Source organism: Carcharodon carcharias, chromosome 14 (genome assembly GCF_017639515.1).
Source record: "Carcharodon carcharias isolate sCarCar2 chromosome 14, sCarCar2.pri, whole genome shotgun sequence".
NCBI classification, from domain to species: Eukaryota; Metazoa; Chordata; class Chondrichthyes; order Lamniformes; family Lamnidae; genus Carcharodon; species Carcharodon carcharias.
This window is the reverse complement of record NC_054480.1, coordinates 113,572,069-113,584,891: the sequence shown is the minus strand read 5'-3', so window position 1 is coordinate 113,584,891 and position 12,823 is coordinate 113,572,069. Positions and strand designations below refer to the sequence as shown.

General features: G+C 41.4%; 1 protein-coding gene across 1 annotated transcript in view; it reads left to right on the top strand.

The window, feature by feature from the left end:
- mydgf (myeloid-derived growth factor) overlaps positions 1 to 12,823 on the top strand; it is a 79,043-nt gene that overhangs the window by 23,294 nt on the left and 42,926 nt on the right. Inside the window, exons 2-4 of the mRNA XM_041203813.1 lie at positions 2,041 to 2,091; positions 4,489 to 4,550; positions 5,551 to 5,632. Of these exons, the coding sequence (XP_041059747.1) occupies positions 2,041 to 2,091; positions 4,489 to 4,550; positions 5,551 to 5,632 (195 nt within the window). The remainder of the gene's footprint in view (positions 1 to 2,040; positions 2,092 to 4,488; positions 4,551 to 5,550; positions 5,633 to 12,823) is intronic.

Genomic DNA, 12,823 nt, shown 5'->3' with positions numbered 1-12,823 from the left:
AGCTCTGTGCCTCAGGGAGATTGATGCACGAAAGAGCACAAGCCCCGCCTCTCCCTTCTCCCCCACCCGCACAGGTAGTGCTGAGCCTTAATTGGCCCGCCCATGTAAAATGGTGGTGCGCAGCTGATCGCGGGTGGCAATCGGCTCCGCACCCGCTTCCACCCAGCCTGCTTGACATAGGTAAGATTCTACCCATTGTGTCTGCAGCAGAACTTCAAAATTGTGAGCAACTTTGCCATTAGTTCTTGGCATCACAAGGTATTCTGGGGAAATGAGCTACCAATGGCTGTAGGCTACATTTGGGATGGAGTAGGGTTTTGGGGAAAATATGGTCCACAGTGGTTCCTTTTTTCTCCCAATCACTCATGCTTCTTATCAACATCCTGCTCCTTTCAAATCACTCCTACCCTTTCACCTGTCGCAACCTCCTCCCTATCCTACTATCCCACATACCAATCATGACAATTCTTAACCTTTGTATTACATGTTTAACCCCTCCCTATATCTTCCTTTCTCCCTTGTTCTGCTATCACTCGCATCACCCTTACCCGCTCTCTGCTGCCAATTGCTATTCACTTCCTCTCCTCCCCCAATACTCCACTTACTAGGTTACTCAAGGTTAAAAGGCACTCGTCCTCAACCTATTTCCTTGTTCCTGCTTGTTTTCCCGCTGTCACTTTTGATGCCTCCTGCTCCTGTTTGCCACCCTCTGAAAGCAAACAAAGCCCCCAAGTACAATTTAAAAGAAATAGAATGAGAAAAGATTTTTCTCTCTATCTTTGTTTCACAAGTGTTAGTAATTAGGACTTTTGTCTCATGGACTTAAGGAATTGGAAACTACCTTTTCCAAATGTCATTAAACACTTCTATGATTAGCTGATCCAGAATTCACTTGCTTTGGAAAAATACATGAGGACTACATGAAGTCTCTTTTATCCCCATTTCTCTTTCCTGCCACCCCCCCCCAAGCATAAAGTAGTTTCCATAGTGCATAGAACAGATGTAGAAGCCATTACTTTTTTCTTCATTCTCTCTCCTGCAAGCACATGCTGCCACACACTCACATGAACATAGGCATATTCTTTAAAGAAACACACCCAATAAAGGGTGAAATTTGGCCACTTGGGCATGGTGAATATACTGAGCCTGCACAGTCAAATTCAGCAAGAGTCACAGCTCTGGGCAAATTTTTCAAGGTCCAAACCAGACTTGTGAAAGTTAAGACCTTCAAACACAAAACAACTCTGTGAGTAAATTAACGTTTTGTGAAGTTGGTAAATCTTTAGTTGGTTTAAAGGGTTATTTTAGGCATTAGAAATTACCTTTGAGGGAATAAAAAGTTGTGAGAGTAGATCAAATTAAAATTTCTTCTATCACGCTGTGATATTTCTAATGTTGAAAATACCCATCTCAATAGCACCCATGGGAGTTAACATACAACAGGTACTTCTCTTCCAAATGGGAGTGAGGCCCACATTCCAAATTTTTTAATATATTCAGCACACAAAATGTGAAGCAGAAGAGCAGAAATTTGCTTGACCTTGATTTTCCTTATGGATACAGGTCATGAAATTGGGGTCTCATGATCTTCCTCATTTTTTAGGATTTAAGCAGGTCATGTCAGAAAAGTTACCACGAGGATGGCTAACTTGTCCAAGCATTCATAGCGAAGTCACCTTTTGATTAATGCAGCAAGGTGACATTCCACACATACCATGAGAACTTGCTTTGAATTTGTGAATGAGAGCTTGTTTATTATATTTGTTGAGTTATGGATTAAAAACTGGAAATAGTAAAACTGAAACGATAATGTTTAATTTGCTGATGCCCTTTTCCCCGTTTTAATTTGTACAATGGGTAGATAGAGGTTTTTAATCACCCTTCTCACTGATTTGCGTTCCAGCTTTGATATCCTGAATAGCTTTTCTAATCTACTAAAAAAAGATTGTAACCTGAACCAAAATTGTGCATTACTAGCAATAAGTATAATTTCAGATTAAATTGCCTTATCAAGAAAATTGACGTTTTGTTTCTGTTTAGGGTGAACATGTATGTACATTCACATATGCATCTCAAGGAGGAACCAATGAGGTTAGTGGTGACCAAGTGAAACTGATGTACCTATGTTTAGTGTGTGGTTAAATTAATGCATATATGTTTGGAGCAGAGCTGTTCAAAATATTTAAAGACCTTTGAATGGTGCAGTCATACAATACCACTGAGCGATGCAAGCAGACAGCCTAAAGTTCTAGTGTTTAAACATCTCTCTGCCTCCTCCCAATGATGCTTATGAAACAGGAAAATTTGCCTCCCTTAGACATGAATAGAGTTCCCAGTTTCCACAACAAAGTGCAAATTCTCCATAATCACTAAGTAATGTATCTTGTTTTGGAAAAATAGGAAAGAATAAACTTAATCTTAGCTGACCTGAGAGCCGTTATGTCTATAACTGCCACATGCACCTATTTATACTCAGCTAAAATGTGTCAGGACTTGCCCCACTGCTTGTGTTGGGGAAAATTTCCTGATTTAAAGATAAAGGTTACCTATTTTAGTAGACTCTGCTCATTCTTTGAATCCTTTATCCTTTGTAATTTCCCTGTTTGCTCTGTAACTAATCTGATGTTTTAATTGTTATGATTAGATAACTCAGGAAGCATGCTCTGTCCCTTCCAGCCACACACTACCATTTCCCTTTTTGTTACCATGCTTTATTACCTTCTCCTCTCTCTAATTTATCATATCTTCTCTCACAAGATCCCTCATCCCCACTATTTAGTTTAAAACCTTCTCTACCGCCCTAGTAACATGACTCACCAGAACACTTATTTCAGCAAGTGTCTCAGCAATTCTCCCACACCAATCTTTGAGCCAAGCATTCAACTCTCTAACCTTATCTACCCTCTACCACTTTGCTAGTGGTTCAGGTAATAATCCAGCGATTATTACCTTTGAGGTTCTGGGTTTTAATTTGGTCCCTTGCAGCTCCTACTCTCCAAAGCAGAACATCTTTCCAAGTCCTGCTTACATGGACTGTGACAGCTGGATCGCCCCCCTCCCACTGCAAGTTCTGCTGCAGCACAGAGCAGACATCCTGAGCTCTGCCACTGGGCAGGCAACACAGCCTTTTGGACTCTCATTCTTGGTTGCAGGGAACTGCATCTATATCCCTGGCTATATTGTTCCGTACTGCCACTACAGTCCTATTAACTCTCCTCCGCTTGAATGGCTTCCTATGCCACGGTCAGTGCACTCATCAACCCTGCAGCCCCTGCTTTCATCTGTTCAGGTTGCAAGACCTCAAACCTGTTGGGCAATTGCAAAGGCTGAGGCTCCTCCACATCTACCTTTTTGATTCCCTCACCTGCCTCTTTCGCAGTCATGCTGCCCTGTATCTGACCATAGACCAAATCAGACAATCCTAAGGGGTGTGACCACCACCGGGAACAAACGTCCAGATAACTTACCCGCCCTCCCTGATGCATCACAGCTCAGTCTCCAGCTCAATGACTCTGAGCCGAAGTTCCTCCAACCACAGACATTTGCTGCAGACATGTTTACTTTGGATCACACAGGTGTCCATGAATTCCCACATTCTGCAGTGGCCACGCATCACCTGCCCTGCCATTTTTAGAGCGTTTAATTAATTAAATAATTGTCTTTACTGATTTGCATTTTAATTAATGTTTCTAGTCTTGCATGTGCTTATATTCTTATTTCAATCAATGTTCTACTTACCCTGATTGAAATTCTCCAGCTCAAATGAAAAGAAAATACTCAACCGTCAATCTAATAAGCTTTACCACTATTTATAAACCTTACACTACTAAGAAAACCTTACAAGTACTAAAATTATCCAAGTTTTGAAAGGTAAATGAGAAAAATACTCACCAACCAATCGAAGACCTATTTTCCTGTAATATCACACTTGATTTTCTCAGAACTTGGCCGGTCACCTCTGGAGCCATGGACTGAGCTGGCTCTTGTAAAGCCTCCCGGCCTACTGCTCTTTTATGAAGTCTTTTTATAAGGTAGCCACTTAAGTCCTCGCTGCATCAAATTCCCTCATTTGCCAACTATCCAAGTGCTCACTGTGTCTAGCTGCACTGAGTGATGAGCTGCTTTCTCGTGCTTGCTTACTACTCACACTTGCTTAAAGAAACTTCTTCAGACGTTTTTAGTGTTTATGTTTGAAACTTAAATTTGTGAGGATTAAACATGTTAATATTTGCCTATTTTTTATCACTTTACATCTGATTTGAATTAATATTCTGCCAATTTTGTGTTTCTGTCTGATTTGACATCTCCCACACAATTTGTTTTAATATGCTTTTTAGGAACCATAGTTTAAAAGACTGCAGCTTTTAATTTTCAAATCTTGCAGCTGCTGTGATTGTTGTAAATTAACTGACTATAGCACAGCAATAATGAAGGTTTTCTTTTATAAACGCCTTTGTTTGATGAAGCATAATTGCTTTTTCCCCGCAGCGATGGCACATGAGTGTAGGCATCAGTGAGGACAACAAGCTATTCTCTTGCTCTGTCTGGCGGTAAGTGAATAAGGATTTATGAGAGTGTTTTGAATAAGCACTGTTATGTGTAATAGATGTAGTTAAACCTATTTGGAATTCGTTTAATAACTTCAGTGAAGCTTTTTGAACAAGTAATCCAAACTTAGAAATAATGCCAAATATCAGTTATGCTGCTTTACTGTAGCATCAAGTCAACAATATAAATCAGAAAACTTTCATGAGACTAACTTTTCCAGGAGGGGAAAGAAAGTTAAGTTTGCATGTTGACAAGATTATAATGGGAGCAAATATTTGTATGGGCTCATTTTCACAACAAGCAAATGCAATATCTGTATTAAAAAACACAGCTAATTTATAGTATTGTGTGCATTTATTTCTCAATTAACTAATCAGGAAAGTTGACCTTGTACAGAATATTTTTAGTATGTGTTTCTCTAACCTGCACAAAGATGCAGCCATTCCACCATATTTCATTATTAACATTGATAATGTCTGCACATTTTGCAGATCAATTAATATTGAATTACTGAAATAGATTCAGAAAGAATATCTTCATCTGTATCTTCTAAATAAAAATCAACAGCTCCCTCATATTGCTCCTGCACCTGCTCCCACCATCAGTGGAAGACCTGTGCTCACTAGTGCTTCACTGTAGTTTTACATAGTTCAAAATGCTCAAGAGACATTCGACATTTGGAAAGACAAAATCCATAATTATACTGATGCTCCACAGTCCACAGTCATGATTGCATGGAGAACTAAGCTGCGTGTTTGTACCTCCTGAACTGATTGCTGAGAGTTATTGCAGAAGTCTTGGACCTCAGTTGTCTGCTTCCTATGTGGGTAGGGAATAATGCCTATTAAGTGAAATGAATAGGATGAAAAGGAAGGGTGGATCTCATTTTAAAGGGAAAAGCTTTATAAAAAAAAATGGGAACAAGAATGTCTTGAGTTAAGTATTTTGCAAAACAATTTGGTCTTGACTATGGATGATTTTGACATTTTTTTTCTTTTGCAGACCTCAGGGGAAATCCTACCTGTTCTTTACCCAGTTTAAAGCTGAAGTCACCAATGCTAAAATTGAATTTGCAAATGGTTTTGTGAGTGTAATTAAATTTTGTATTTTGTCATATCTTTTTGCAAAATGGTAATACCTGGTATTATGTCACGTTCTAAATCCTTTCTTAAAGGCAAATAGTCTGGACAGTTTGAGTCAATGGGCTGAATTTTGTGCCTGCCCCCCCCCCCCCCCCCCCCCCCCCCCCCCCCCCCCCCCATTAGTTCATTTGAAGGTGATGGCGAGGGCTCGCCTGCCTGCCGCCTTCCCTCTCACCCCTGCCCCGTCTCCCATGTTATGGTGTGCAAGTAAGGCATCAGGCAGCCCGCCCACCTCTGGACCTAGGGTATCATTCCACCTCCACAGTTGTAATACGTGCGACAGAGGCAAGGTAGAACCTGTCAGCTTTCACTGTGTGGGTTGCTGTTGGGTTGAATGTCATCTTTGCCCACTGGAGTTGGGGGAGCCGGGTTTCTGGTCAGTGCATTGCCACTGGACTTCTCAGTGGTGGGGGTGCTGGTAATCCGTTCTTCCACCTCGACCCGTAAATCCCCAGTGAATTGGTTTTGTTTTTGCACCAGTGCACACTGAATAGAGCAACTTGGGTGTGAAGTTGTCAGAATGTGATTCAGGGAAGAGACCGCTTTCAGGTGACAGTCATGAACTGTTTATAGTCATGCATTGTAATCTGTTTTGAGAAACAATATAAGATGCAAGTATTCTTTATGTTTCAAAGTACATCACATGCAACAGGTTACTTTAAAGTGCAATGGCTGTTGTGTGCATGCAAAGTTTAAAACGGCAATTTATATTTATATCATGCCTTTAATGAATTAAGTGATCAACCCTCTAATGCAAGAACAATAACATGCAAAAAAGAAATAAAACTCAGCAGCGGATCAGATCTTAAAACTTGGCCAAGTAAAAAGTAAAGTCAGGGGAAAAAAAATCACATTGTCCAGGAGCTTGTTTACAGCTGAAAGGTCACTTTCCATAGTAGTTACTGGTACTTGAGTTTCTCACTGGAGCAGTCATGGCTAGTTGATTCTCATTACTCTTGGAGACAGTGGCGTTGATTCAGAAACCTCTTTTTAAGAACTTTCAATTTGCAGCAATTAGGTGTTCTGGTGGGTTTTCAAATTACAAACAGCTCAGCTTTGCTGAGAGGTTTCAGAGAAAGAGATGGGGTAGGGCTGTTGCTGCTGTGGCAGTTTTTCTGGCTGTCAGCTCAAGTCCAGTATGTTTTCACCCAAGAGCTGGGTCATGTGACCTTTCTGGTTTCAACCTGGGTTATCTTAGCCACCACCTCTGAGAGCTCCATAAACTCTCTCAATCAAGCAACTTGTGTTCTTCACAAATGTAACATAGTAGCTACTGTAGGCCAGTGTCCTTTGCTTAATGTCCAACTGATGACCTTTGCTCAGATGACGAAAAGCTTGGGTAAAGAGGTAGGTTTTAAGGGTGGAAAGCAAGGTGGAGAGGTATAGGGAAAGAAATTTCAGAGCATAATGTCTACGCAGCTGAAAGCACAACCAATAATGATGGAGCAGTTAAAATTGGGTATGCTCAAGAAGCCAGAATTAGATGAGCACAGATATATTGGAGGATTGTTGGGCTGGAGGAGATTATAGAGATGGTGAGGGGTGAGGCCGTGATAGGATTTGAAAGCAAGAATGGGAATTTTAAAAGGAAGAGGTTGCCTCACCAGGAGAGTGTAGGTCAGCGAGCACAGAACTTGAGTATTGCTGAAAAAAACATTTTGTCGACTCATCAGAACAATTGTAAAAATACCAATGTCAGGGGAAACAACAACTTTATACTGTATGGGAAGAGAGTGCCGATTGGTTGGCAAGTGGACTCTGGTAGAGGCATTGCCATGGAGAATGCACCAGTTAATGGTGACTGACAGCTAACTGCCAAGCATTGTTTGAAATTTAAACCAGGCAGCTTGATTCTGATTGTTCAAGGCATTGCCTTGAGAATGAACCAGCGAATGGCTATCATTTATTTTGTTCAGCTGAAACAGGTGTAATGTGTGTACATGTTCTTCTGTTTGCAAAGAATAGGGCTCTGTGTATTAATATTTGTAGCTTCTGGTACACTCAAATGTGTCACACTGCAAGCTCGACTGTCAATCTTAAATTGGTTGTCAGTGTAATTTTTTAGAACACTGAGGATTATTTTGCAAATGTTGTCCAATCGTGGGATCACATCTAATGTTGGACAGTGTATTTGAGTCTTGCAAACATGGGCTGGTTGGGTACGGTACCTTGCCGGTTGTGAACAGCGAAGGGACATGCTGTTTGATACGATCAGCCAATCTTTGGGACGTATGGCCTACATACTTAGTATTGCACTGGCACTGAAATTCATATACCATGTTTACTCATTTGTGTAATGGGCAAAACATCTTTTTAGCTTGACAGCAACATTGTTAGTGGCGAATACCATTCGTGTTGCTAATGCACAACTAGCCTCACCTGCTGATCAAATTTTTGAGAGCCCCTTTGCCATTCCAGGGTAATCTGAGGTAGACTAGGTACTTTTCAGGGCCAAAAGTGACAACCTTAGGCCTGTTTGTGAGTTTGCGTGATATACAGCACAAAACGATCTGATCGGAGTAGAAATGGTTGTGGTTGTTGGAAGTCAGTCATCTCAGCTCCAGGACATCACTGTAGGAGTTCCTCAGGGTAGTGTCCTCAGCCCAACCATCTTCAGCTGCTTCATCAAGGACCTTCCTTCCATCATAAAGTTAGAATTAGGGATATTCGCTGATGAATAGCACCATTCGCGACTCCTCAGATACTGAAGCAGTCCATGTCCAAATGCAGCAAGACCTGGAAAATGTTCAGGCTTGGGCTGAAATGTGGCAAGTAACATTTGCGTCACACAAGTGTCAGGCAATGACCACCTCCAACAAGAGAGAATCCAACCATTGCCCCTTGATGTTCAATGGCATTACCATCACTGAATCCCACCAGTATCAACATCCTGGGGGTTGCCATTGACCAGAAACTAAACTGGACTAGCCATATAAATACTGTGGCTACAAGAGCAGGTCAGAGGCTGGGAGCTGTGTGACGAGTAACTTACTTCCTGACTCCCAAAAGTCTGACCACCATCTACAAGGCACAAGTCAGGAGTGTGATGGAATACTCCCCACTTGCCTGGATTAGTGCAGCTCCCACAACACTCAAGAAGCTCGACACCATCCAAGGCAAAGCAGCCCGCTTGATTGGCACCACATCCACAAACATTCACTCTCTCCACCACCGACGCACAGTAGCAGCAGTGTGTACCATCTACAAGATGCACTGCAGGAGTTCACCAAGGCTTCTTCAACAGCACCTTCCAAACCCACGACCACTACTATCTAGAAGGACAAGGGCAGCAGATAGATTGGAACACCACCGCCTGGAATTTCCCCTCCAAATCACTCACCATCCTAACTTGGAAATATATCACCGTTCCTTCACTGTTGCTGGATCAAAATACTGGAACTCCCTTCCAACAGCACTGTAGGTGTACCTACACCACATGGACTGCAGCGGTTCAAGAAGGCAGCTCACCACCGCTTTCTCGAGGGTAATTAGGGCTGGGCAATAAATGCTGGCCCAGCCAGCGAAGCCCACGTCCCATGAATAAATTTTTTAAAATTATTCCGCAGGATGCCTTTGATGCGTCCTATCTCAGCATTAAGCTTGCATGGAGATGGGGGGAGGGGAGAGCATGTATTGACCAGTGAAGATAGGCTTGCAGTAGACTGTGGTGGAAAGCCCCCTGGCAAATTTCTCAACTAGTATGTCAAGTGAAGAGAGTTCATTCGACTGCTCCATTTCAAAGGTGAATTTGAGCGCAGGATGGAGCCCATTAAGACATGCAAGAAAATTATTGCATGTTGCTATGGATTTGATGGCATTGACAGATGAATGAGACTTGGTGCAAGTTAGGACGTGAGCAGCAGAGTTTTAAATGACCTCAAGCTAATGGAGTTTATTGAGAAAGAGCAGCCAGGAACCTGTTGGAATAGTCAAGTCTCAAGGTAACAAATTCATTAATGAGGGTTTCAACAGCAGGCAATATTATGGAGTTGGAAATAAGGCATTCTTATTGATGATGGAACATATGGGCGAAAGCTCCACTCTGGGTCAGGTATGTCACCAAGTTGCGAATAGTCTTGTCTAATCTCAGACAGTTGTTGGGGAGAGGGATGGAATTGGTAGCTAGGGAATGGGGTTTGGAGTGGGGACCAATAACAATGGCTTCCCAGTCTAATTGGAGGAAATTTCTGTTCATCCATTACTGAATGTCAGGTAAGCAGTCTGCTAATTTAGCAATAGTGGAGTAGTTGAGAGAGTTGGTGGTGAGGTATAAAAACAGGCAGTGAAAGTTTCTATAAATATTTTAAAAAGAAACAAGTTAACAAACTGCGCGTTAGTCCTATAGAAAGTGAGTCTGGAGAATTGATAATGGAAAACAAGGAAATAGCAGATGAATTAACAGGTATTTTGCATTAGTCTTCACTATAGAGGATACAAGTAATATCCCTGAAGCAGCTATGAATCAGGAAATGGGAGGGAGGAACTCAGGAAAATTACTGTCACCAGAGAAGTGGTAGTGAGTAAATTGTTGAAGCTGCGGGCTGACAATTGCCTGGGTCCTGATGGATTTCATCCTAGGATCTTAGAAGTGGCTAGTGCGATAGCTGATGCATTGGTTTTAATTTTCCAAAACTCCCTAGATTCGGGGAAGATGCATTCAATTGGAAGATGGCAAATGTAGCTCCATTATTCAAAAATGGAAGGAGTCAGAAAGCAGGATGCTACAGGCTAGTTAGCTTTACAACTGTCATGGGGAAACTGTTAGAAGCTATGATTAAATAAGCTATGGTGGTGTACTTGATAAGTTCAAGGTCATTAGGCAAAGTCAACATGGTTTTGTGAAAGGGAAATCATGTGTAACCAACTTATTGGCATTCTTTGAGGAAGTGATATGTGCTGTGGGTAAAGGGGAACCAGTAGATTTACAGTATTTAAATTTCCAGAAGGCATTTGATGAAGTGCCACATCAAAGGTTATTGCAGAAAATAAAAGCTCATGATGTGGCGTGGATAGAAAATTGGCTGGCTAACAGGAAACAGAGAGTAGGCATAAATGGGTCTTTTTCAGGTTGGTAAGATATAACGAGTGGTGTGCCACAGGGATCAGTGCTGGGACTTCAGATGTTTACAATTTATATAAATGACTTGGATGAAGGGATGGATGGGATGGTTGCCAACTTTGCTGATGACACAAAGGTAGTTAGGAAAATAAGTTGTGAAGAGACATGAGGCTACCAAAAGATATGGATAGGTTAATGAGTGGGCAAAGATCTGGCAAATGGAGAATAATGTGGGAAAATGTGAAATTATCCATTTTGGCAGGAAGAATAAAAGAGAAGCATATTATCTAAATGGAGAGAGATTGCGGAACTCTGAGATGCAGAGGATCTGGGTGTCTCAGTGCATGAATCACAAGAGGTTAATGAAAAGAACATATCTTTTTACTTCTTTTGGACTGTGGGTTAAAATTACAATGGCCACAGTTTGAAAGACACATATACTGGAACAGGATGCAAGATATATAGTGTTGCAGTCCTGGAATAGTGTACCATGAAAGACAGGATGGTGTTGGAAAGGAGTCCTGGACCAAGGGAGCTGCCTGACAGCAGCATTTTAATTGGCTCCTGACCAGCTGACCAGAGCTTGTGTGGTAGCAGTGCAGCAGAGAGCTCTTGACCTACAAAGAGAAGACACTTAAAATCTCTTTTCCTCATATCTCTATAACCTGCTCTCTCACTAAGGAAACCCCTTTAAAAAGAAAAAGGGGAAAACCACTGTTGGAGACATTAAAAAGGAAGTTCTCAACCAGTGAACTAAAGACTGAAAGTGCTGGAAGACCACCCCATGTCACTTACAAAGACCTGAAAGGAATTTGGAAGACATCGATCAAAACTAACCCATCGAATCCTGTGCTCCAGATTGGTGCTATTGAACAGTTTTATCCCATCCTTAAAATCCATGTTTTGTATGTCTTATGTGTCTTGTGTGAGCGTAGGGATTTAAGAAGGGGGTAGAGTTTAAGTTAGTGTTAGAAGTTAGCAATTCATATTTCTTTTGCCACTAGTTAGACAATTTGTTCAATACAGTTATTTATTTAGTTATGTTTACAAACCTGGAACTCATTTTCGGTTGACCTAAATTAAACAGTTGGATAGAATTGGGGCAATCTGGTGGTTTGGCCAAACTTTTCACATTTGTTGCAGCTCAGGGAACAGTGGGGCTTGATAGTACAGCACACCATCCCCTGTGAGCTGTGGCAATATGTATTACAGCAGAATAAGGGTGATGCTTTCTTCCAAGTTGCTAAAAAAAATGACAATTTGCTGTTTCTGCTATTTTTTTAGGATTTCAACAGCTGACACTCTGATTTTAGCATGCTAGTGAGAAATCTTCACATTCTCATTAGTCAAGCATAGTGCATTTCAGAGGAGATGATTGTTACTGCCCATATTGTGTTTCAATTGACTTCAGTGTGATGATTAGGCAGATGGGAAACTGTAAAAATAAAATTAGTTATGTCTGCTGCTCAATTTAATGGTTTAGATCTCGAATTCTCAATGCTCCAGTGTTTAGAGAATAAAAACTGTGGCATTCTCTACATGACTATATAAACCAATTGTTACATGTGTGACATTAATCTTAAAAGGAGATTTTGGTTTCTTATCGCTTCTACCTTAAATGTAATTGTAAAAAGAACTTTACAAGTACAAACACAAATATCTACCAGCAGCCATAGTAATTTTGTTAGATGAATGCAGGGTATTCTAATGTAGCTAGCAGGCTTAGTAATCTTGTTAGATGAATGCAGGCTCATTGTTGGAATTGACACATCTGAATCGGAAGATCGTGAATTCAAGCCTCAGTCTTAGATTTAAGAACGTGTTGGCCCGGATCTGCTGAGGAGCGAAAATCAACGTTGAACTGCCGTTCCACTCAAACTTTCCCCTGACTCGACGCTGCTCCGCACTTCTTGCTGGGTCTCTCCCAGAAGTGCAGAGCGTAGCATCCCTCGAAGAGCTCCATTGCAGCAGGGTGGAGTTGGGATGGGGGGAAGACAGGACAATGCCTCCTTTTTATGACGGGCTTCCTTATGGTAAGTTTTAAGAGTCCAGTTTGCGCTGGTGAGATGGTGGT